The sequence below is a fragment of the Ambystoma mexicanum genome, chromosome 2q, assembly GCF_040938575.1.
Source record: "Ambystoma mexicanum isolate Mex_15411 chromosome 2q, UKY_AmexF1_1, whole genome shotgun sequence".
NCBI lineage: Eukaryota > Metazoa > Chordata > Amphibia > Caudata > Ambystomatidae > Ambystoma > Ambystoma mexicanum.
In genome coordinates, this window is record NC_090924.1 from 229,655,870 (window position 1) to 229,679,796 (window position 23,927).

The following is a 23,927-nucleotide window of genomic DNA, read 5'->3' on the forward strand; positions in this document are numbered from 1 at the left end:
CGAATCGAGATGTTCCCCAGAACACGGTTAGAAGAACCTCCTCCCAACCCATCCAAACAGCCACAAAAGATTGGTGATCTCTCTAGCCTCCTTCGAGTGGTTTCCTAAATCTGGCCATCAGTAGAGCATGAACAGGGTCCCACGAGAAGGCAAAGATGGCGATAGTTAACAGACATGCCAGAAAAGTGCTGAAAAAGCAAACACCTCTCCCGATATGGAGGGGCTGTAACCCCTTTACCACACATCACCCCCACAACTCCAAGGATTTGCTGGGAGTGGGCCAGGAAATTTGAGACTGTTCAAAGACCGTTTGTTTACTTGCTTTGGAATCGAAGGAGAAGCCATCTTGCTATTTTGTACTAGGATTATTCCTTTGAGTGTTGTTCAAAATAAACTCAGCTGAAATCTTAAGTGCTTGTACATTTGTCTCATTTATCATCAATGGGCTTCGTGACATGCACGCCGCAAGCTCACAAGCCACTCCTCAGGTGTTCGCACTAACCTCCAACTGGAAAGCTTCCAACAGATCTTTATTCCCTTTGTGTACTCATATTTTTAGAGTGTGGGGAGGCCATATGCAGGAAGGGGGTCTATAGGTTAGGTGTACTTGGAAGCACGATGTTCAATAACCTTTCATTACTCAGATATTCTGTCCCATTTTCACAACTAAAGGATTATTCCACAGCATATTCATTAGCGAGGGGGAAAGCGTGCACAGTGAGTTAGTTATCCAAAAAGATTCTTGAGAACAGTCAACCCAAAAAGAGCATGGACTTGTGTCAAACAAATGAGGTTTACAGAAGGCACAGGAAAGTAGACCAAGAGGCCACTTTGACAGTGTCCTTCAGCGAAACGTGTCTTCAGAATGGTATTGAAGCCACTTAAACTCTTACCATGCATGCATAATGTCCTTTGAGGGCTGCAGATCTAGTTACATTTCAAAAATGCAAGTCAAAATCCACAAATCCAAAAGGTTATTGAGAGCAATAGGATAGACCACCATATGGGATGAAGTCTAGAGGAGAAGTGGATTTTCATAGTCCTCGCCAATTAAAACATCAAGTACTGTTGATGTCTAGCTGGTTAAGTAATTTTCCAAAAGAGCAGTCAAATAAAACTGGCAAGTTAATCTGTTTGATGTGGAATTCAAACCAGTTTAAGCAAAATGTAGGGATGCAGTCTCAGTACAACTTCGTCTTTCAAAAAGAAATGGTGACATGCTCTTTCGAACAGAGACTGCAGCCGGCTGATATGGCCAGTAGAACTCACTGCCAGAGGAAGAACAACGTTCCATGAAACAAGTTTCACATTGACAGAAGCTAAACGTTCAAATGGCTTCTGAGAGAGAGACAGAGAGACAGAGAGACAGAGAGAGAGATTGAGATTTCCCTGTATGTTCCTTTTATGTGAAGACTGTTGTAAGAAAGACCTGAAGTCTTGTCTTGTACACTGGCGTCTCGTGGTACGAGCTGGCAACAAAAGAGATTAAGGGGATGGGTAAAGAGCATTGCCAGCCTGCTGGTTTCATAGGTTTACCCGAATCGGGAGGGGTGGGGGTTACAGTGAAGACATCGTGACTAACTGCTGAAGAAGTTCTCAGTATTGTACTCGTATAACTCTTCAAATAGCAAGAAGATAGCAGCCTTTGTGAGGCAAACTGGGGCGAGTGATTGGATTTTAGTGGTTATTAGTTCTTCTTAAATTTGTTGGTGCTGCCTATATTTGTGGTTGGCTGCTCTAAGGGCTCCACAGAGCTGCCAGTTCCATCACCGCAAAAGCAGCATTATCCAGAGGATACCAGGCAAACGGAAAGCAAAAAGGAGAAATCCAGGAACTGTCTACCACTATAAGAAGCTAACAGGATGCTTTCCCTCAAAAAGAATTTAAGAATTATAATGCAAGCCAAATGAACTAATTCTATTCAAGACTCATGACAATATAACTACTTCCATAACAAGAGGACAATCACTAAAACACGACTGTAAAAATTTACTTTCCCTCCTGATGAACCACTAATGTAAAGTGGGGAAACACGTGTTGAGGGCATTGATGTAAACTGGTACCTAATCAGGCTGAGACAACAGGTGAGCTAAGCCAGAGTTTCTAAAAGAAAAGCTTGGGGCTCAATGGTAGGGAGGGGAAGCTGTAAATTAACTGGCAATTCCAAGTACTACTGAATACGTGACCGAGAGAGGACGATATATGGAGTGGACTATCCAATCCACAATGAAGCAGGTCGCCAAAGGAAATCTTGTTCTGCTATATTTGAGGAGTATATTTTGCATAGTTGACTAGACTGGCTACTGCCCCACTTCTTAAGTCATTGCAATCAGGGGTCAAAATCTGCCCTTGCCATTGGCTAATGAGAATTGACTCTTGGCAATTAAGAAATGGTGTACTTTGTATATGTGGAGCAGTGAGGGGTTGAATGACTGCGACTGGCTAGTAGCTTTCAATCTAAAATGTTTACGTCCGATTACAGTGCTATCCTAGTGAGGACAAGAACTCCAATTATTCCGGAATATAAAAAAAGATGTCCAGGCAAAGAATGTGGTCTTTAGTTCCAAATAGGTTATGCAATTGTTTTGGTCCATAGAGAAGGAGGAGAAGGTGCAGCGAGGAGGCTCTTGCACAAGCTCCTAGGACAGGTCGTGCTGCAGGTCCATTGCACCAACACTCAACGACTGATTTTTGAGAGTGCTGCATCAGAGGGTCCTGGGCACTACACGCTCCACTCTAATCTTGGCTCCCGTTCGTCAGATATCAGATAAAGTTGCTGAGTTTGCCGCTGCAACTTCCAAGATGGTGGCCGCCGCAAGCTCCCAGATGACCTGCATTTGAGTCGGTCGGTGGCTCCATTGGGGTAGCTCCACACTGGTGAGCAATTCCCTTGTGCCCTGCTGGGGCCTGACCGAAGGGTGCTTGGTTCTCTTGAGCCTTTGTAGCAGATTCCGGGCCAATAAGATGGTGGCCACGGGAGCCCTGGGCTGGCCAGGAGGGGAGAGACCAGAGCGGCCGGTGCTTGGTGTGGTCTGGGCCAGAAGCCACCCTGGGACGTAACCGGAGGACTCCCCGACACAGTATATGGCCTGACATTGGCGAGTGGCCTTTACAGAGGGGGAGGCAGAGCTGCAGGGAAAATACCGCAGTGCCCTCCTGGCTTACTGTACAGGAGTGGCGCTCCAGGAGAGGCGCCACTGTAGAACAATTCCATGAGCTGGCCCAGCTGATAATAGAGCGGACGGAGGGCATAGATACACCGAGGCCCCCATAGTGTCCCTGTGTACCGCTCTGTGGCTCCACCTCGTTGTGGAAGCTGGTAGACTAACAGCGCTGGAGTCATTAGCAGCCTGGTTCTGGGAGGCATCCTACACCGTGGGCCCTTAGAGAGCAGAGGCCATAACTGCAGGAGGCGCATGCCTGGGTAACGGACAACACCCTCATACAGATCCAGAGTGCAAATGGCAGGAGTAGCCCCCCAGGATTCCCAGTGGTCTTTTTATTCGGTGTGATACCTGGTTTGGGGACAAAGGCCATTTTAGCTGCAATCCTGGCTGGAGCTTGTAAAGGCTGCTAGATGCGCTGCAGTGCCCAAGCTCCCCTGGAAAATATTGGGTCAGACATTGGGGATCCTCCCCTACTACCGGCAGTACATAGTGAGACCTGGGGGTAGAATTAATTCCTTCCTTCCTCCCTTCCTCCCATAATTCCCTCCCTCCCTCCCTTCTCTAAGCACACAGTGGGGTGTGGATCTCTCTCCTCTGCAGGAGCCACCCTCTGGAATGGTCTCCCTGCCTCTCTCGGAGCCAGATCTTCTCAAGTTCCAGAAGCTCCTCAAGAACCTCCTTTTCTCTTCCTTCCCTCTCCCCTGCTAACACCTCCGTCTGCCACAGTGACTGGCTGCCTGGTTCCCTACAGTGCACCAGGACCCTCGCGCTCTGTTCACCCCACCCGCTCTCCCCCCTCGCACTAAGCATGTTGACCCCTCTCCCTCTGCACCACATGCAATCCCATGCACTTGCCTTCCTGTCCTCCCCTTAGAACTTGCTAGCTCCACCCCCCCATCACCTGCACTCTCTCCTCTTTACCCTGCACTCCCCTTCCCACCCTAGTACTTCGCATTCATACAGACCACTCTTCACCCCCCCCCCTCCCTTGCATGCACTTCCTGTTACTGTACTTGCTCTATCCGAATGCCACAAGGCCTAGTAGGACCGTTGTTTTCTTTTCTCCCTTGCCCTGTCCCTCTCTTCCCCTCCCCTTTTGTCTTTTGGTGCCTTAAAACACGTTCTGTTGCATAAGCACCTTATAAATATCCAAGCAATGCAAAATAAATACAATATGCTGTAGATCTTCAGGTTCCCATGCACTGCTTGGAGATGGAGGACAGTTACAGTCAGAGTGGAATCTGGGCACAAAAAACAGACCCCATCACCCCCGGATACAGATTGTCTTCTTTAAGCCACCAGGAAAGGCCTTCAAAAATAGAAATATGTTACTGGGGAATTCCATCTTAGTTCCAGAAGCAGGTCAATTGAAGTTAGGTGTGCTTCAAACAGACAATCCCAAGGAACCAACAATATTGCAGAGGCGATAAACCCAAGGACCCTCTGAAAGAGCAGTGCTAGGGTAGCGCACCATCTGAAAGCTTGAACTGCAAACTGATTTGATCATTACAATCTACTATGGAAAAGAGCAAGGTCTGGCCACAGACGTGTAGCACAGATATCCAGTGAAAAGAATACTCTGGGTGAGGTGGATGCATATTTGTTCATGTTGAGTGATATGCCTTAACTGGCCAGAAACTGCACTAATTTGAGTAAATAGCAGGTGACCTCAGCAATGAATTACGCTTGTAGGTGTGTGTTCAGATATGGATGCAAGTGGACATTTAACAGTCTAGTCACTGCGGCTTGACTTTGTAGAAACATGCATTTTCAATGTTGAGGCTAAATAGGGATATGAAGGTAAACATACATCCAATCCACTTGCAGAAGGGGGGCGAGCTGAGGTGACCACCTAAACCTTCTCAATAGGTAAAGGGAGAGATTGGGAATTGTCATCAGCATTGCATTGCTCCACATTGAAAAGAATTAGAGTAAAATCACCTCACTGTGCCCCTCCTCTTGCCCCCCGTGAGCTTGTTTGTGACCCCACCCCTCCTCTTCCCCCCCGTGAGCATGTGTGTGCCCCCCACCCCACCACATGTCCCCCCGTGAGCATGTGTGTGCCCCCCTTAAACTCCCTCTCGCCCCCTTCAGCATTGTGTGTGCCCCCTCCCCTCTTTCCCCCTATGAGTTTGTTATTGCCCCAACCCCTCTCTTGACCCTCGTTTTGTACCTCTGTTCCCCCTTGTTGTTCTCTAGCCCCCCCTCTCTGGAGGAGCTATCTTTATACATTTTATTAATCACCGCTGGGATTTTTGGGTTTCACCTTTCCCATCCTTCATGCTGGACTTCCACTGCATTTTGAACTCATGGTGGCATTTGTTTCATGCTTTGACCTTCCTATCTTGAAGCCTGGTCTGCATTTGATTGTTCTCTGAAATCATTATGTGTTATTTATGATTCCTGCATTGTTATTACTCTCCCACTGATCCCCTGTTCAGTCCTTTTGCCCCCCCCTGTTGCCTTGCAGTCCCATGATGTCTGCCCACTTGTTTCCCTCTTCTTCTGTCCCCACCCCCATTCCTCCCTCCACTGTTTTCCTTAGCACTTATGCAACACAGATTTTGTCACCTGACCTATTTTGATCGCTTCTTGTTATTCTCCACCCACCCCTCATTTGTTTTCTACTACCTCTCCCCCTCCGGTACCATCTGAAATGTCGTTAGTCCTAGTACGATAGTTGCTTGTTTTGTCCTTCTGCTTCTCCCTCACTCCCTCTCTCCCTCCCTCCCCCCTACCACCCCTCTTGTTTTATTCCGGCACTACCTCAATCGTCGACAGGCATAGTAATATAGCTGCTTATCTGTCTCATTCCCCTGCCCACTCCTCCTCCCCTAGTCCAAACGTCAATAGCTCTTACTCTATCCCTTGGGTCTCCTTTTTTTGTTATAGTAGCTTGTTTGTCTCTGCTCTCTCACCTCACTTGTTTCTCCTACCCCCGCAGCAATATTGATTGCTGCTTGTTTTCTTCTTCTCCTTCTCCCTCATTCCAGCTCCTCTAGCCCCCACTTCCTTCCTCTTGTTTAATTCCGGCACTACCTCAATTGTCGTCAGATATAGTAGTGTAGCCACTCCTAGGTCATTTTCCTTCTAAATAAACAATCAATTCAATTCACCGATTTCCGATTGGGGTAGATTTTCATTCATGGACGGCAACTTATGATACTCAATTTTTGGCTTTGCAGAGATTTCTTGGTTCCAGGTGAGGAAGATGAGGGGACTGGGGAGAGAGGTACACAGGATCTGTGGTGAAACACAGGGCATGTCAGAGGGTCCTCTGTGATGGTCTCCCTTGTCTGCAAGAATATGAATATCCTCTGCAATCCTCTCAGAGGAAAGAGAAGACCTTGTCCTCATATTTTTGGTTTGTGTTCAGAGGTGTAAGAGGAGGAAAATAAATGATGGTTGTTCTTTGGCATTTTCTCAGTCTGAGAGAAATCAGTTTGGTCTTGACAAACACTTTGCACTCTAGGCTAATTCTCCCCCCCCCCCCGACCCCTTAGCCACCCCATGTCTAGAAAGGTTGGAAAAGAACATCCAAGCAATCATTGTGTTGGGAGACAGTGGAGTGTTTTGCTGGTTTATTCTGCATAGCAAAGCCTGCTCCCTCATGTCAAGAAGGAAGCAAATGCCTATAGATATTGGGTCAACAGGATTGCACTGAGATTCTAGAATAGTCTTGCCAACCACAAACCGGCTTGTAACTGAAAGCATGTAGCAAATTCAGCAATACCCCTCCATAATTAAGAGGTTGCTGAGTGCAAGAATAGTATAGAAATTTGACTGGCTGTGGCAAAGGGGACCATCGGTATTCTTCCTTTTGCCAAAAATAGTCCATATTCTCCCCATCAACAGATGTAGAAGCATGCCTATGCCCTCAGCCACAGCAGCAAATACCACTATTGTATTATTTTCTTTAAAAACATGGCGTTTTATAAAAACCACTGCCAAGTGTTCTCTCAGTTTGACAATTTCATTTGAGTCTGACTTAATTTCAGACCTTTTCGTGAAAAATAGTAAAGGAGAGGAGTCCTCATTCCCAGTCTTCGCAAATCAACTTGTTTGCTCTGCATTGCCACTTATTTAAAAACAATAGTTATGTCTTCCAGTAGCATGAACTCTCACTAAAGTTCCTTATTTTCTGCTCCCTAGCCCCCACGTCTATGCAGGTTTTCAGATCATAGATCTTGGTGCCGGGTCAGAATCACTTGTCCATCATAATAGGCCCAAACAATTCACTATTATGTTCCGGACACACTGGCATTATTTTGCAATGTTTTGAGGATATTAATATAAATTGTACCATGCATTCCTTTCTCGTGTTCAAATGCACAGTTTCAATCTCTTTGCTGCTGGCTGTGTCTCAACTTGTACCTTGTCTTCCCTATCAGACAAGGTAATGGGGATGTCTTCCCCATGCAAGATTACAAACGAGGAATGAGAGCAGATGCATTCCTTCTGCTAAGGGAGCAGCTTGAACTTACTTGGCCTCCAGGCACTTCATTTGAGCGACAGAGCAAGGATTTCTCGACGCTACATTGTTCCATTTAGTACATCTGCCCTGAGAGGAATACATATTGTTGCAGTATTTAGTGACAAAACTACTGGCAACACACCAATCTGTGTAGTAGGCAAGAACTTTCAAATCAGGAAACTCATGACCCAATGACTCCGATATGGATAGCTGGAGCGGAGGATGGCAACTCAATCTCCTTGCTGGGGGAAAAAGTTCTTGCCCTGAAGGAACCTGAAAGTAGGGGGTTAGGTGCAAGGAGGCTGACTGGAGTTGAACACAGGGCACATCCTGTTGGGATTTTATCTGCAGTCGAAATGGTCATAGGCAGAGGCACTGCATGTAGCAGAATTTGAGGAGCTTCAAGTTAGAAAGAACATCTCTGTGATATCACAGAAATATGGTCTCACTGCAGGTGGTCATACATGTATGCAACCATTCAAAGGATTAATTGAAGATGACTGAGGCATGTTACATATTGAATGACCAGGCCTCTGTTGAAGTGATTGAGTGAAAGGGCAGAATGCTTCCAAAGTACAAGCTTAGTCTTTGGCAGCTTGTAAGGCATGAAATATGGGCTTGTAGGAAAAGTGGGTGTGTGATGCTACAGTTGACCAATTTACACTGGTGAAAATAGACGTCCTGTCTTGTATATTAAAGCCAGAATCACCATCTTACACAAGAGGAAAGTTCAATGGTTCCCGCCATGGACAATGTAGACCCAGAAGGACCCTCATCCAAGGAATAACCCTACGGAGTAGGGTCTCTTGAAATTATAGCTGGTGAAATGGTCGCCTCTGTAGAATTTGACCATATGAGTCTAGGGTTGTTGAGATTGTCCACTCATTAGCCCATCATTTTCATGCTGGTGCGGAAAGATTGAGGGACACATCGCTTGAAGTTACAACTTTCTTCTCGCACTGGCTATTAGTTGAAATAAAACAAATGAGTCTAGGGGCATAGGTAGGTGTCCTTTTGTAATTCCTGACACCACAGGACTGTGGCCAGCCAGTATTTTAAGCCAACTGAGGAATTCAGGCCAAGGATGGGTTTAAGACCTTGGAGGCAGCACCATCGGCCTCTACTCAGGTGTAGGCCCGCAATGGCTTAGGCAAGAGGCAGGTCTTAACACTTGCATACAGTGCAAGGGATGCCCAATGAGAAAGAAAATGAACATTTATTTGGCAGACCATATACCTGAAAAAAGCACAGCATGCAAAAGTGCGCTGAAGCCCTCAATGTTCCAAGCAGTGGTGCATGCACGAGGAGTGACGTGCACATATGTAATTGTGCTTTTGAGGAGTAAATCAAAGTATCCATTCGTTTATAAACCCGTATTCGATAGCTAAATGAATTTCCTCATTTTGTGAGCGGGTACTTCTTTTAGAACCATGCTTTCAGCAAAGAGCCAGATAATGGCACCACTTGATTAAACAGCATGCAAAGCATAGTATGTCATTTTTCCTATTCTATTCCTCTTTGTCCTGTGAACACACATAATAAAGAGAAATAACAAGGATTTCTTAAAGAAAATATGTAAATATTTTTGCCCAGATCTGATTTTAATTCCAGCAGCTGAATCGGTTACTTACAGCTGAGGAAAATATAAAATGTTTCAAACCCTGCAGAATTTGGATTTAAGTGCAGCAATAAAAGCAGCATAGCATTTCTTCAACATTTACATGAAATCACAAACACAATCTTCACATTTTGGTAATTTGTGATGTTATATGGTACAACACTTTAGCCAAGTGCCAAACCCCACTCTTAATCTTACAATGTAGGCGAACAGGCAACACAGTGTTTGGCAATACATTGAGAGACGCCCCTGGGAGCAAAAAGAATGTGTCTCACCCACTACTCCCTGGGGATCTGTCATCCAGGTGGCCAGGACACAGCCATCGCTTTTGGATCCAGATTTCTGGGGGTGGACCAGTGTGGCAGGATTACCTGGGTGAGGGGTCTTCGGGGAGTGGGATACCAGCTAGCGAGACGCAGTAACACCTTTACCCCATCCTATCAGATAGGATATTTAGGAACTCAACCCCCCTCCTTTTACAACACAAACCCTTTCTCACAGACAGCCCGCTATGAGAGAAAACAGACTAACACCCGAGCCATATACTTGACGTGTCCAAATACAATGAACTTGCAATTATTGATTATCACACAAACACTTGACTTCCATTACACTTCCTCACATGGATAAAAGGCGGAGCACGAGAGCACACTCTGAGCGAGGCAAAGCACACGAGGAAACAGCAGTTCCAAGATGGCAGTTTAACAAGAGGAGAAAGACGGCGAAACAGAAGGGGACTGCAAGGAGGGAAGTTCTCTTGACGTTTTCGACAAGGAACCATTACTTTCATGAAACCTCGAGAACAGAAAAGCTAAGACCAGGAAACCTCGCTGAAGAATCCTGCATTGTGTGTCGGAGGTACCCATAGCTCTCTCATGTCAATCAATGCGGGGAGAATCACCAGCTGCCATGGTACTGTCCTTGGCTCCAACACCAAAGCAGCATCAGTGAAATCAACACAGCCGGTGAGTTGGGGAGACCAATATAGGACTGGTCTGTGTTGAAGCCAAGGATACAAGCAGCAACATTGTATGGCGAGCGCTGAAATGAACATGGTTTGAAACGCGTGTGATAACCAACGCAAGTGAAGTTGAACGACAAATGAGTGATTGAACTTTGAAACCAAGATATGATACCATTGACGGAGTGGTCCGGCACCACATGTGTGCTCAATCAAAGGTCTCTAAGACATCCAGCATTGAGTTAACAAAAGTGAAAGACTGGCAAAGAATTGTGAATCTAAGTGGTCCTGCGACCGTCAAGCAAAATCCAGCGTACAGTCGAAAGTCTTTGATGTTCATAAAGAGTAGATAAAGTTGGTCCGAGCCCAGCAGAGGGAGATCAATTGAAAGCTTTGGGTTAAAGCAAGTGTGTGGTATTGGTCCGAGCCCGGCTGAGGGGGAATGATTGAAGATTTGATGTCAAAGTGGATCTGGGCCCAGGGGAGGGGCATCCGGGGTGGATAGTAAAACACCCAAAAACACTGTGTATATGTGAAATACAAAAGGAAAGTAACTTTGTTGTTGCATCAGGCCCTCTGAAAGACGACACTTTGAATGGCAAAGAGACTTTGCACAGAAGGGCATGATGTTGAATTTGTGAACTGCACCCTTGTGCTAGAGAAGCCAGAGACTGCGCTAAGCTCGAGTGTGCCGCCTTGTCTCATGCTAAAAATGCGGGGAAGGGAAGCCTACGGCTTGAATTTCCTGAAATATCACTTCTTTTTCTTTTGCATACCATTGTTTCCCACACTATTTGTATTTAGCGGTAAGGATTGGCAATAGGTTTATTGGTATAGGCCCTTTTATTTTGATAAGACACCACTAGGACTGCGTTATTATTTGATGGTCATAGCTTGCTCCCATCTTTAGATTTAGAATTAGATAGCCATTTTTCAAACCCAATGGAAGTTCAATAAACACCCTTGAACTGTGGTCACTTGCGTCAGTCTTACTGTTGATACCATGCCTTCCTTACACCCCCCCCCCCCCAGCTTCCACCACTACTGTTCTGCCCACATTATCATGCCCTTAATATAGCAATATCAGGTAAGCACTGCTAATGTCTCACCATGCCTTAAGGAGGAGTTTTGATGTAAAAATAGATTGGTCATTCTTTCATAAATAAATACATTAGATGAAAGTAAACTGTTTGACAAAATAGTGGCACATTTTAAAATTGAGAAAAATTTTGATTCAATTAATACGATTTGCACTTACCAAGATATTTTTCATTATAGACTTTAAAATCTGCTTAATAAGAGCTTTCAAAGGTCAGCAGTAAAATACACCCACTTCAACATTGTACGTAGACCCCCTCGAAGTGATAAATGATTCCAAACACGTGTTTGTACAACACTCTTAATAATAGACTAGCTGGCAAAGGGATACTGCAACAAATGTTTCAAACAGAAAAAAATAAAACCAGCACACAAACGTGCATAAAGCAATTGCATGACAAAATGATTCTGAATTGCTGGAAATAAATGATACAAGCTACAATATAACTAATATAGAGGCAAGGATGACCAAAAGTGATGTTTTCACCATTGTCTGATGCAAGTTAATAAGCAGAGCCATCTGTGGAGTGTTAATTAGCAGGAGCATGGCATCAACAAGCACACCAAGACAAAGCATTCCAAGTTCAATATTTATTTTGGGTGTTGTGTAAAGGGGTGGGCAAACTCATATACAACTAGGGATCTTCCAAAAGAAATGATTGCTTTCTCTTGGTGTGGGTAGCTGGGTCTACAAACCCTGTAGTGAGTGTCCAGGTCTTCCTAGTTCACAGAAGGTATTCCGTGCCCCCTCTCCTATTGTTGCAGGCTCACAGGGTTCCCGAACCTACAGCTAACCAAGCCTCTAATGTTCTATAATGTCCTTGGGGTCTCCTGTCAGATGGATCAGTGCCCATTTCTCATGAAAGCATGTTCCGTCAGCTAACACTAAACACCTGAACTCCAGCTGGAACCTCCTACTGACACCTACTAAGCACCTCAAATTTCCCTCAAACATGTTCTTGCTATGACGGCCCTCTACCCACGTTTCAGCCTCTCTGTGCAGCTCTGAAATGAAAGTCTTGTCTGTGAACTCTGGGCTCTCTCCTTTGTCCTCAAACTCTTAATACTACAAGACACCTCTTCCACATCACTTTCTTCCTCCTCTTCCCAAACTTCCTCACTGTAATATTCTCAATCTTTTCCCCGATATTCTTCACTTCAGAGCTCCTGGAATGGAGAAAAATTGCCTCCAACTCCTTCTCTAGCTCCTACCTCCTCTTCTTTGTCCGATACTTTTTACCAGCAGCTCCGCTCTACCACTTGGATGCTGTAATTCCTGCTGCCACCTTCTCTATTTCTGCGCTCTTTTCTTCTCAACACCTCTGTCTATACTGCATTGCCCTATTGCTTTTGCTACCACCTCAATACCACCTTCTGGTAACCTTCTCGCCACCACTTCCTCTCTATTACCTTTGCTTGTTCCTGTTACCACCAACTCCTCTCTACTGTTTTGTACTGGTCTCCTTGGCACCACCTTATCCCTGCCACCTTGGTTTGGTCTACTCAGGGTTTTTCACATTCTTCTTGCTTTCTACCACCTCTGCCCCTCCTGTTACTACCGCACCAGTCTCCCCTGCTAGTCTCACCATTTCCTCCCCTACAGATGTCACTTCCTCCACTCGCCCATTGCCCCTCATCTCTTTGGACTGTACAGTCTCTGCTAAAGGTTCTACAGTCTCCAGCCTTCACCAAATGTATGCCCCATTGTACTGTAAACCACACTGTCAGATTGGGCTACTTGACTTCCATAGGGAAATCATCTCTTCCCTTTAGGTAGACTTTTGCTATAGATCTACACTCCTGCCCCATAGTAGGCCTATGAGTGGTTGTGGCTCCTGCAGGTCAGAATGAGGGTAAAGGAGCCAGCCTATATCTATAAGAACCCTTTTTATAAAGGTAAGTACTATTTGGGAGAGCTCAGGGGTTTTCTATGCTAGTCCTGCAGTTTGCACATTCGTTGAATTTGTTTTGTGGGCCTGGGAGTTCCCACATACCAGTCTGTGAACCTTGCGGGAAACACAAAAAGTTTGTTTTGCAGTGTTCTGTAGGCGTTCCAATTAATGGCATTTATTAGTCACGGAGTGGCACAATGTGTTTTAGGGATCTCGGTCTTGAGAAGGGGCCTGGCCACAGGAGGTGGTTTCGGAATCCCGGTCTTGCAATGGTATTCCAGTCTAGCGGGTGTGGACTAGTTCTGCCACTGTGACTAACCGCTGTCAATTGACACAATTGGGAGAGTGTCCTGGCTATCCTTCCTATTCCTCACTGGGTCCATCATTCATTAGCTCTCGGTTGGACCTGCCCTTCTGAACCGCTCTCAAAGCAGTCAGCAGAGTCAATCTGGGGGTTTAAGTGACACAGGCCAAAAATAAACCACCATATGTTTTTGCAAGCCGCCTGATCACACACCATTGTTCTCATGTGCAAAGTATGAGCTATGCCATCCTCTTGGGCCACCTGTAATTTTAACTAAGAAACTCCTACTGTTCAATTTAACCCTGACCCAAGCCCTCTTATAATCTCATGTAATAGCACCTCGATGCCTCTGGGCTGCAGCGCGCTATACAAATAAATAAAATCATGTTAAATGTTTTAGCATTAAATCAACAAATTACCCAACATAGTATTTTACCTGGTATCTCATGAGGCCAGAACTCATTGCAGTTAGGACAGTGAGGTTCAGTTTGGCCTTTGAAGTATTTTGCCACACAGGGTAAATGCATCTGAATGCCACAGGTCTCACAGGCCTGCCTCTGGAAATAGAAACATAATCTATAGTTATTAAATTGACCATTTGTCTAAAAGGAAAAAAGTACATAATGAAGGTAAGTGCCTAATATCCTAAAAGTCACAGTCCGCAAAACTGAAATAAAAACATTAAAGAAATGGTTTATTTCACAGACACCCAGTCATATACTGTGTACAAGTGCAATACTAAACGTTTTTTTCTGTCTTCAGTGAAAGTAATCACTATTGTTAATGATTGAATCAAATAAGTTTTGAGGCCGTCAATAGAGTGGAGCAGGTTAAATTAAAGAAGGTGGAGAACAGGAATCATTTTGCATTCCATATAGAAGAAAGAATTACTTACCTCTCAGAAATGTTCTTCTGGTTGCATTAGTGCTCCCTCCCAGATTCTTCATCTTACATTTATGTCTTTCAAAGCCAGTGGCCTTCAGCAAACAGAGGTGCAATGCGGCTCAGTGTCTGCACCACTCGAGTATAATTCACAGCCATAACAGCTGCGCATGATGTCAACAGCAGTTTAAATGAAGTTACTGGCTCTCAAGGACCTCTTTTCCATTCTTCCCTAGCATGTAACAGCTAAATGACAGCAGAACAGAACGAGGTGACCGAGCTATCCAGCATTAAAGGTAGGATGTGAGGGGAATGAGCAATCAGTGGGAGGAAGGACTAATCCGTGAGAGAGTAAAGTAATTTTTTCTTCTAATGGATTCCTTTGTCCAACAGGTCCCTATCTAGCAAATCAGTAACCTAGAGGGAAGATAGCAAGAACCGCCTATACAAGAAGATTCTGGAGCATCACCCGGCCAATGCGTCCATCCTGATCATGTAAGGAATCAAGACAGAGCGTTTGTCAAATGTGTGTAGGGAAGTACACATTGCCACCTAACAGGTGTCCAAAACGGGATGTCTCTTTGCAGGGCAGAAGCGGCTGCGAGACCTCTGATGGGGTGTCTTGAGACGTTTAGGCACATCTGAAATGGAGAGGACAGTCCACCTAGAGCGTTTAGTAATAGCTATGCCGCACAAGCATCATCATAACCAACCAAGAACTGGTTATCGTTTCTAATGTCCCTCACCCGAGACACACAGTAGCCGAGAGCCCACTTGGGATCCAACCAAAGAAACGTCTTCTCCATCTTGGACGGTCAAAGTGGAAGACATAAAACCGGAACATTTATCTCCCGAGTAAAATGGAAATCTGACACCACCTTGCAGTGGAAGTTCGGAAGAACACTTAAGAGTCGGCTTTTCCCTTGAGAATGCCAGGTAAAAAAGTTTCACCCAAAGTGCCTAGAGCTCCTCACCCGGTGATAGCAACCAGGAAGATCACCTGAAGGGTGAGCAATCTTAAAAACAAGAATGAAGGGTTTCAAACAGAACTGCAATCAAGGCCAACACAAGATGCTCGTCCCACGACAGAACAACAAATGTGCATGGGGAAAACTGGTTACTGAATCCCTGAAAGAAATGAAAGAGTGGGGATGAAGAAAAACAACCGATGCAGAGGGGACTACTCTAAAGACAAAACAGCAGTCAATTACCCCCATTACAGCGACAATCAGTAGGCGCAGCAAGGTCAAAGAGTAGAAAATTCAGAACAGAAGAGGAAGGACAAGTCGAAGGGTTCAGACCCATCTCCCTCTACCAAGACAAAACCTATGCCAATTGCAGGCATAGGGAGACTTGGTGGCAGGCCTCCTGGATGTCACCTGACAAATCTCACTCGTATGCTAGCCTCTTCATAGCCAATCACAGATTTTTGGCTGCTGGTTTTGGTGCAGTGACCAACACATTCCATCTTGCATGAAGGTGCCAAGGAGGACAGATGGACATGTCCAGAAATTCAGTCTACCCCGTTCCTCACCTCTGTCTGGAGATATCAGGATTATGAAGGACACACTTCCTAAATCAAACTTCCCAAGTCTGTATAAACAGTGGAATGACCAGAATCAGTGGGAATACATGATGGAGTGAGGTTTTGTTTGACAATCCGTAGAGCCAGAACAACTTGCACTTCCGGTTGATACTATAGAAGATGTACACTTGAGGGATTCCCCAATGGCTGAAGACTTCATCTAGAACTTCCTTATAGAGCTCCCACTTGTGCGAGGTCAATGTCTGCCAGCTCAAGGTATCCACAATTATGTTATCTTTAGGGGCCAGTCGAGAGCCGCCATTTTTCTCCAGCGCCCAGAACTGAAGGGGCCTGAGGGATCCTCGAATGTGGAAACAAGGCACAGTCACCACACACGAACTGATATGCCAGACACAAGGTTGTATTCCCAAAAGCTAGGGTTTATTAGTGTCAGTTGGCCAACTGGTCTCACGCCCCGTGACGTGCGTCTAACAGACCTCGGGAGACGCAAGAGAGCAAGACACAAACATAAGTTACATATATACAAAACTAACATTTTTACAAATCAGTAGTGTCACATCAAAAACTGCCCCTTGCACATCTCCTTTGAACTGAGCACGATGATTGACAATAGTGACGCGTATGACACCTCAAACATTTGTTTTAGCAACAGCTTGCAATTTAAGTCTTTGTTGAAAAGAACAGAATGCTTCTGTTCTCGCTAGCAAGCTGCATGTGGGGGGGGGGGGGGTGGGGGAGAGCCACATTCCAGGCCTTCCCATCTCCTAGTTTTTATTTGAGTCCTGAGGGTCAACTCGCTCTCCAGGACTCTACAGGGCTCGAGAAGGGGGGCCGCAAAGAAGAACATAATTCAAGCAATTTAATGTTCGTTCGAGTATTTTCAATGTGTTTTCGAGACACACTGGCACCTGTGGGCTGATTAGGATGCCTTGGTGCCCTCTTTCAAGGATAGCGCGCAGGAGGAGACCTGGTATTTCTATCAGGGTTGCTACGTTATGTTTCAGCATATTTCCCTTGGCCTTTCATTGCACACTGGTAAAGCAGAATATCATGTCAGCGAAGCATTTAGAACAGAAAGCAATAAGCAAACGTTCCAGAAAACAAGATGGCGATTTCTGTCACCTTAAAATGGCCGCACTTCGGTCAAGCTTGTGATTATGCATTACTAACAGTAAGAGCATGAGATGGTTGGTCTTCGGCCAACATAGTACATTTCCCCATGATCGAGGGGTGTCTGTTTTTCTGGATCGACAAACCCTACTTTTGGCCGTATGCCAAACGTCTCATCCGTACATTGCATCCTCTTCCGGTCACGTATCTGTTTCAGATTCTGAATCAGACTCTGAATCTTGCATATTTTCATTTTCCTCCTCATTGTCACCTATGTCAATGGACATTAATTCTTTGACTGTCTTTGTCTCTTCTCTACCAAGGATACTTGATCTACTAGTGCTCTTTTTCTCTATCTGTACACATCCTTCACTAATTTCGATGCATATCACAGGTAGGCAGTGTATGCAACAACATGTCATGAATATCCCTAGTACTGCTATCAGAAGCGCAAATAGTTTCCATCCCCATGATTATAATAATTCCCAGTACCAGGAACTTCTATCCCAACCCCTGTTAAGCAGAAACCTGTGCAGTTCCCTCTGGGACCACTGCAAAAGGTTTAAGATTACAGGTGTTGGCAGTAAACCCACTTGGTAGCAGTCTGCACCACACAGATTCACTGTGGTAGCTGTGGCTGAGCAGTCAGACTTCCCTCAAGAAGAGTTAGGCAGTATATAGAGGATACAGGATAGGTACAGAGTCACAGTAGTACAAACAAACACTGACCAGAGCTAGGTGTAAAAGTATATACTTATTTATTTTAAAGGCACACTCATAAAATTACACTAGCACAGGAAAAGGTAAGTACGTCAAAACACAGTCACTATTACTTATATGTACATCCCTAGTCATTTGTTGGACAAGTCTAAGTTAACACCACTTATTTCCAAACAGAGGTGAGCGCTTAACGTCAGATGGCACTCCAACAAGTTATTAGAAAAGGGAGGGAAAAGCAGAAGTAATGAAAGCAGCAAAGTAAAACACTTTCCACATAAGGTTAGCAAAGGCAGTCAACTGTGGAACAAGGAGAATTGATTCGTTGCCCGCTTCAGAGAGAGCCAGGTAAAAATATGCCCAAGATCACACAATGTCACAAGTCTTTGCAGGTAAGTAGAAAAGGTTCTATAGTTAGGGTGTCCCAGGCTTACCCAGGGTCGAGAGCCGAGGGCTAAATCTACCCCGTACAATCGGTGGCAAGGGTGGCCGGGCGGAACACAGTACCTTTAAAAGTGGAAAGGATCCTCCAGCGGTGGTAGTTGTTCCTGGTAGTGGGTGCAAGTTGCGGCGTCGTCCAGGGGAAGAGGTGAGCTCGACGTGGAGGAAAGCTGCAGGTCGTTGCACTACCAGGGATGAGACCAGCCGTGGAGTTTTCCGGTCACCAAGGAGTTTACCCCTCTTTCGCGGTTGAGGTAAAAAGTGGTATCCCGGTTGCCAGGGTGCTTGGCACAGGCAAGGCGGCCACGAGATGCTTCGGGACGGCGAAAAGAAGGCAGCAACTGGTTGTCCCCACCAGTTAAGGGAAGGAGACTCTCCGGCGGGAGATCTCCTCTGTCGTTGGAAAAAGTGGCGAGACGGTTCCGCAGGGCTTCACCGGTGGTGTCGTCTTGGCAGGTCGTCTCGGCTTCTCCCTCTTCGGCTTCTTAGGTCCTGTGGCGACTTCTGAAGAACCAGTCCCAAAAACCCTGCTTTTATGCAGCAAACCCCCATTCATACAGCCTAGCTGTCACTCAAACATGCTAAGTGGTGAGCGGGGTGGCTCACCACTTGGGCCAATCACACCAGAGTGCGACATGAGTTGGCAAGGCAACTCAGTCCAGGGTGCCTAAACCCCCTCCCACACCCCCTGTGGTACCCAGACAGAATGGCACCACTGTGGAGGGCGTCTGTGCAGAAGCCCGCCAAAAGTGGAACAAAGGCTCGACTCGGGTTCAGGGTTACTGAAGTGAACCTAGACGCCATTTTGGCGGCGAGTTCTGGCAAAAAATCCCAACCGGTGAATTTATATTAAATAAACCGGCGGTATCTTTAACATTGCACCAAAAAGTGGTGCATTAAAATCAATGGGAAATCCCATTGGGAAATATTCCGGTGGAATATTTCCGTGGTATCCACTGCCACCAGCCAGAAACTCGGCGAGGGGGGACGGGACAGTACCCCCTCGACAACAGACCTAGGGGCAATCTAATTGCCCCTACCAGTACTTCCACAGTATGATGCTTTGTACTGGTTAAGTTCCTAAGTTAAGACTAGTAAAGTCAATGGTGACTTTACAGACCCAGGGAGACAGTAGTCAGTCCCAGGGTGTGGAGTCTATGTTTGGGGGTCTCTATGACACCCCTGTGTTACTGCACTGAGGGTGCTGTGTAACACCCATTTAAAAACCAAGGATAGCCTATGGGGAAAAAATACCCCCTAGCCCATAAGCACATAGCAAGTCACAGTAACACTCTCAAATCATGTCCAAGAGTGAGGGTAAAAGAGTCTCACTCTTGGCAGGAGAAAAAAAATAAACCCCAAAAATCCAGCAAAGCTGCTGGGGGACTCACTAGGTTAGGAAATTCAGCCTAAACAGAGAATTCTCCCTAACACTCGCCGCCCCCAGACTAAGGGACAGGAGGATTTAATCCACTCCTGGATGAACCTCATACCTCTAGTCGATGACATACATCCTAGAGAGTCCATCAGCATTTTGATGGTGACACCCTGACCTGTGCTCAACGGTGAAATCAAATCCTTGGAGGCAGATTGACCATCTCAATAGTTTTGGATTTTCCCCTTTCATTTGCATTAACCATCTCAAGGGTTGGTGGTCAGTCTGAATGACAAAAGTAGAACCATACAAGTATGGCCTAAACTTCTTCAGTGCCCACACAATAGCAAAGCATTCTTTTTCAATTGTTGCCCACCTTGTTTCAGGATCCTTCAGTTTTCTACTGATGAAGCAAATGGGGTGTTCCCTACCCTTCTCATCCAGTTGGCTAAGAACTGCACCTATACCTACATTGGAAGCATCAGTTTGTACAATGAAAGTTTGGTGGTAGTCAGGAGCTCCGAGTACTGGAGCTTGGCAAAGAGCTTTCTTCAGGTTTTCAAAGGCCTGATTGCATTCCTCATTCCATTTGACCTTTTTAGGGAATTTTGGAGAGGAGATCACATTCAGAGGAGAAGCTATGGTCCCATAGTTCTCAATGAAATTCCTGTAGTACCCAGTGAGGCCTAAGAAGGCTCTCACCTGGGTCTGAGTAGTAGGTGTTGTCCAATTTTGCACAGCTTCAATCTTGCTGAGCAAAGGCCTTATTTCTCCACCTCCTACCTCATGTCCAAGGTAGACCACTTTACTCTGTCCAATTTGGCATTTGCTTGCCTTTATGGTCAGATTGGCCTGCTCAAGAGCCTGCAAAACATGTCCTAAGTGGGACACATGTTCCTCCCAGGAGTGGCTGAAGACTGCAATGTCATCCAAGTATGCCATGCAGAAGTCTTCCATCCCAGCTAGAACTTGGTTCACCATCCTTTGGAATGTTGCAGGTGCATTTTTCAGTCCAAAAGGCATAACCTTGAATTGGTATAGGCCAACTGGGGTAGAAAATGCAGTTTTCTCCTTGGCATGGTCTGTCAGGGCTATTTGCCAATAGCCTGACGTAAGGTCCAGTGTGCTGAGGTACTTGGCTGCACCAAGTTTATCCACCAACTCATCTGTCCTTGGCAAAGGGTGGGCATCAGTCTTGGTGACTGCATTAAGAGCTCTATAGTCCACACAGAATCTCAACTCTTTGGATCCTGCCTTTGGTACTAACACCACTGGGCTAGACCATGGACTAGTAGAGGGCTCCATTACCCCGAGATCAAGCATCTTCTTGACCTCACCTTTGATGTGGGTTCTGACATGTTCTGACATTCTATATCCTCTGCTTTTGACTGGCAGACAGTCACCAGTGAGTATATCATGCTGTCCCCAAGGGGTCAAGCCTGGTGAAAGTGAGAACAGGGGGGCAAACTGATTTAACATCGCTTTGCACTCCTCCTGTTGCTCAGGGGTCAAATCTGAAGAGAGATTAACTCCTTCAACCTTTTCGTCCAAAGGTAAGCCTCTTAGGAGGTCAGGTAGAGCTTCACTCTCCTCCTCCTCTTCTGATGAAGCTAGAAGCAAGGCTCCTACTTCTGGTCTAGAGATATAGGCTTTGAGGCGGTTGGTGTGGAAGACTCGGGGAGCTTCCTTGGGGTTGCCCAGATTCACCAGATAGTTGACCTCTCCAAGTTTTCCCACAACCTTGAAGGGTCCCATCCATTTGTCTTGCAAGGCCCTCTGCCTTGTTGGAAGCATAACTAGAACTAGCTGGTCTTGAGTAAACTCAACCATGTTAGCCTTCTGATCATGCCAATGTTTGATCAGAGCTTGGCCAGCTTTCAAGTTGTCACTTGCTTCCGCCATCATGTGTGACATTCTCCTTCGGAGACCTATCACATAGTCAGTCAATCTGACTGGCTTGGGGGAAGGAGCACTCTCCAACCCCTCCTTAATCAGGGCCAAGGGGCCTCTGACTGGATGGCCATAGAGAAGTTCAAAGGGAGAATAACCTACTCCCCCCTGAGGGACTTCCCTATAAGCAAATAGAAGGCATGGCAGTAGAAGGTCCCACTTCTTCTTAAGGGGTTCTTCTAAAGCACCTATCATGCTCTTCATAGTTCTGTTAAACCTTTCTACCAACCCGTTTGTCTGAGGGTGGTAGGCGGTTGAGAACTTGTAGGTGACTCCGCAGGTTTTCCACATGGCTTTCATGTAGTGGGACATAAAATTTGACCCCCTGTCAGAAATCACCTCCTTAGGAAACCCAACCCTGGTAAAGATACCAAGGAGGGCCTTAGCCACAGCCTGAGCTGTAACAGTCCTCATAGGAATTGCCTCAGGGTACCTAGTAGCATGGTCTACTACAACAAGGATAAACCTGTTGCCTGAGGAGGTTGGAGGATCAAGGGGACCAACAATGTCAATCCCTACCCTCTCAAATGGGACTCCCACAACCGGGAGAGGCACTAAAGGTGCCACATTCTTGGAACCAACCTTACCAGAAGTCTGGCAGGTATGGCAGCTCCTGCAATATCTATCTACCTCAGCCCCCATCTTTGGCCAATAAAAGTAGAGGGAGAGCCTTTCCTTGGTCTTCTTGAAACTCAAGTGACCAGCCAAAGGAATCTCGTGGGCTAGTTGCAAGAACTGTTGTCTGTTCTCTTGGGGCACTACCAGGCGTTGGTAGGCTCCAGGTTCAGATTCAGTGGGTTCACTGTAGAAGAGGCCATCTTCCCAGTGTAACCTATACTTCCCAGGCTCTTGCCCATCAGCCTGAGAAGCAGCCTGTTGGCGGAGACCCTCCAGAGTTGGACATTCTCTTTGTCCCTTACGAAAAGCTGTCCTGCTGGGTCCACCTGCTGCCAGTAAAGACTGCAGCTCAGGATGGTCAGCCGGGTCCAGGTCTCCAATAAGTTCTGGGCCTCCTACTAGCTCTACTTCAGAGTCTAGTTCAACCAGACAGGGTTGTACCTCCCTCTCAGCCTCAGCTGGAGGTGGAGTTACAGGTGTAACTTGGGACAACCTCGGGGAAGTCCTTGTTGGATGCACTGGAGTGCTTGCTGTAGGCTTTTTTCTAGGAGTCTTGGGTTGCCCCTTTGCTCCTGATCTGGTAGTTACTGCAGTAAGTTGCTCCAGTGGGAGAGGAGTGATTTCTGTCATCTCCTGAGATAAACCTCGCAGGGTTTTCTCTCTTGCAGGTTTGGTGAGCTCCTGTAACCTTTTACTAGGAGGTCTGGGGGTATGTGTCACAACTCCAAGAGCTTTCAGGTCATTTCCCAACAGGACCCTTCCTGGCACTTCACATTGTATACTGACAGGTATCTTCACAGCAATATCATTACACTGGATGAGAACTGGTAACTGGGGACACATCTGCACAGGCCCTCCAGCTAACTTGGTGAGGCATTTGGGTGCCTTAGCAACATCCTCTGCCTTGAAAAATGATTCATCCACCACAGTTATGCTGGCCCCAGTGTCCCTGATGGCAGGAGTCTCCTGACCATTCACGTGGACACTGTCCTTATAATACTCTTTAGTATTATCTGGGATAGAATTATACACATCTAAATTCTGTTGTTCCCACAACCCCAGAGAGACTAAAGAAACACTGGCTGAGACTCCAGTGGGTTCATCAGCCAGTTGTAGAAAGTTTCCACTTGCCATAGTGACTTCCTCCTCTGGAGCGAAGGCTAAGGAGACAAGTTGGACCCCTGAAGGTTTACCCTTACATCTGGGATCTCCTTTCACATGGTCAGTAGCCTTACAAACATAACAGGCCCCAAAGGTCCTTTGGAATGGAGGCTTGTTCGGACCTCCTTCTGGTTTAGCACCAGAAGGTATACTACTCTGCTGTGGTTTCCCCAGGTGGCTTACCCTTATGGTTTGGTTTGGGGCCCTCTTTGGAATTGGAGTTATTAGAATTCTCTTTGGAGTCTTTCTTAGGCTGTCTTCCCTCATCCTTCTTCTGAGTTACCCCAGCATCCTTGTGAGTAGCCCTGTTGGCAACCCACAAGTCAGCAGCCTTAGCTAGTTTCCTAGGGTCTAATTCCCGTGAATCAGCCAAGTGCTGTCTGAGCTCAGGAGAGCAGGCATCATAAATTGACTCCATCATTACAAGATTCCTCATTCCTTCATAAGTGTTCACTTTGTAACCCTTAATCCATCCCTCTAAGTCTTTCAGCCCTTCACACACCCAGGTAGCCCAAGGGGTACCATCATGCTTTTTGAGGCTCCTAAACCTCTTAAGATACTGGGAAGGGGTCTTCCCAAATCTAGCTATCAAAGCTAGTTTCACACATTCATA

At 46.1% G+C, this 23,927-nt stretch overlaps 1 protein-coding gene across 4 annotated transcripts in view; it reads right to left on the bottom strand.

Annotated features, from left to right (window-relative positions):
* NSMCE1 (NSE1 homolog, SMC5-SMC6 complex component) overlaps nucleotides 1-23,927 on the bottom strand; it is a 395,968-nt gene that overhangs the window by 40,914 nt on the left and 331,127 nt on the right. For all 4 annotated transcript variants that reach the window (XM_069647182.1, XM_069647181.1, XM_069647183.1 and 1 more), the window contains one exon: nucleotides 13,951-14,071. In XM_069647182.1, the coding sequence (XP_069503283.1) occupies nucleotides 13,951-14,071 (121 nt within the window). The remainder of the gene's footprint in view (nucleotides 1-13,950; nucleotides 14,072-23,927) is intronic.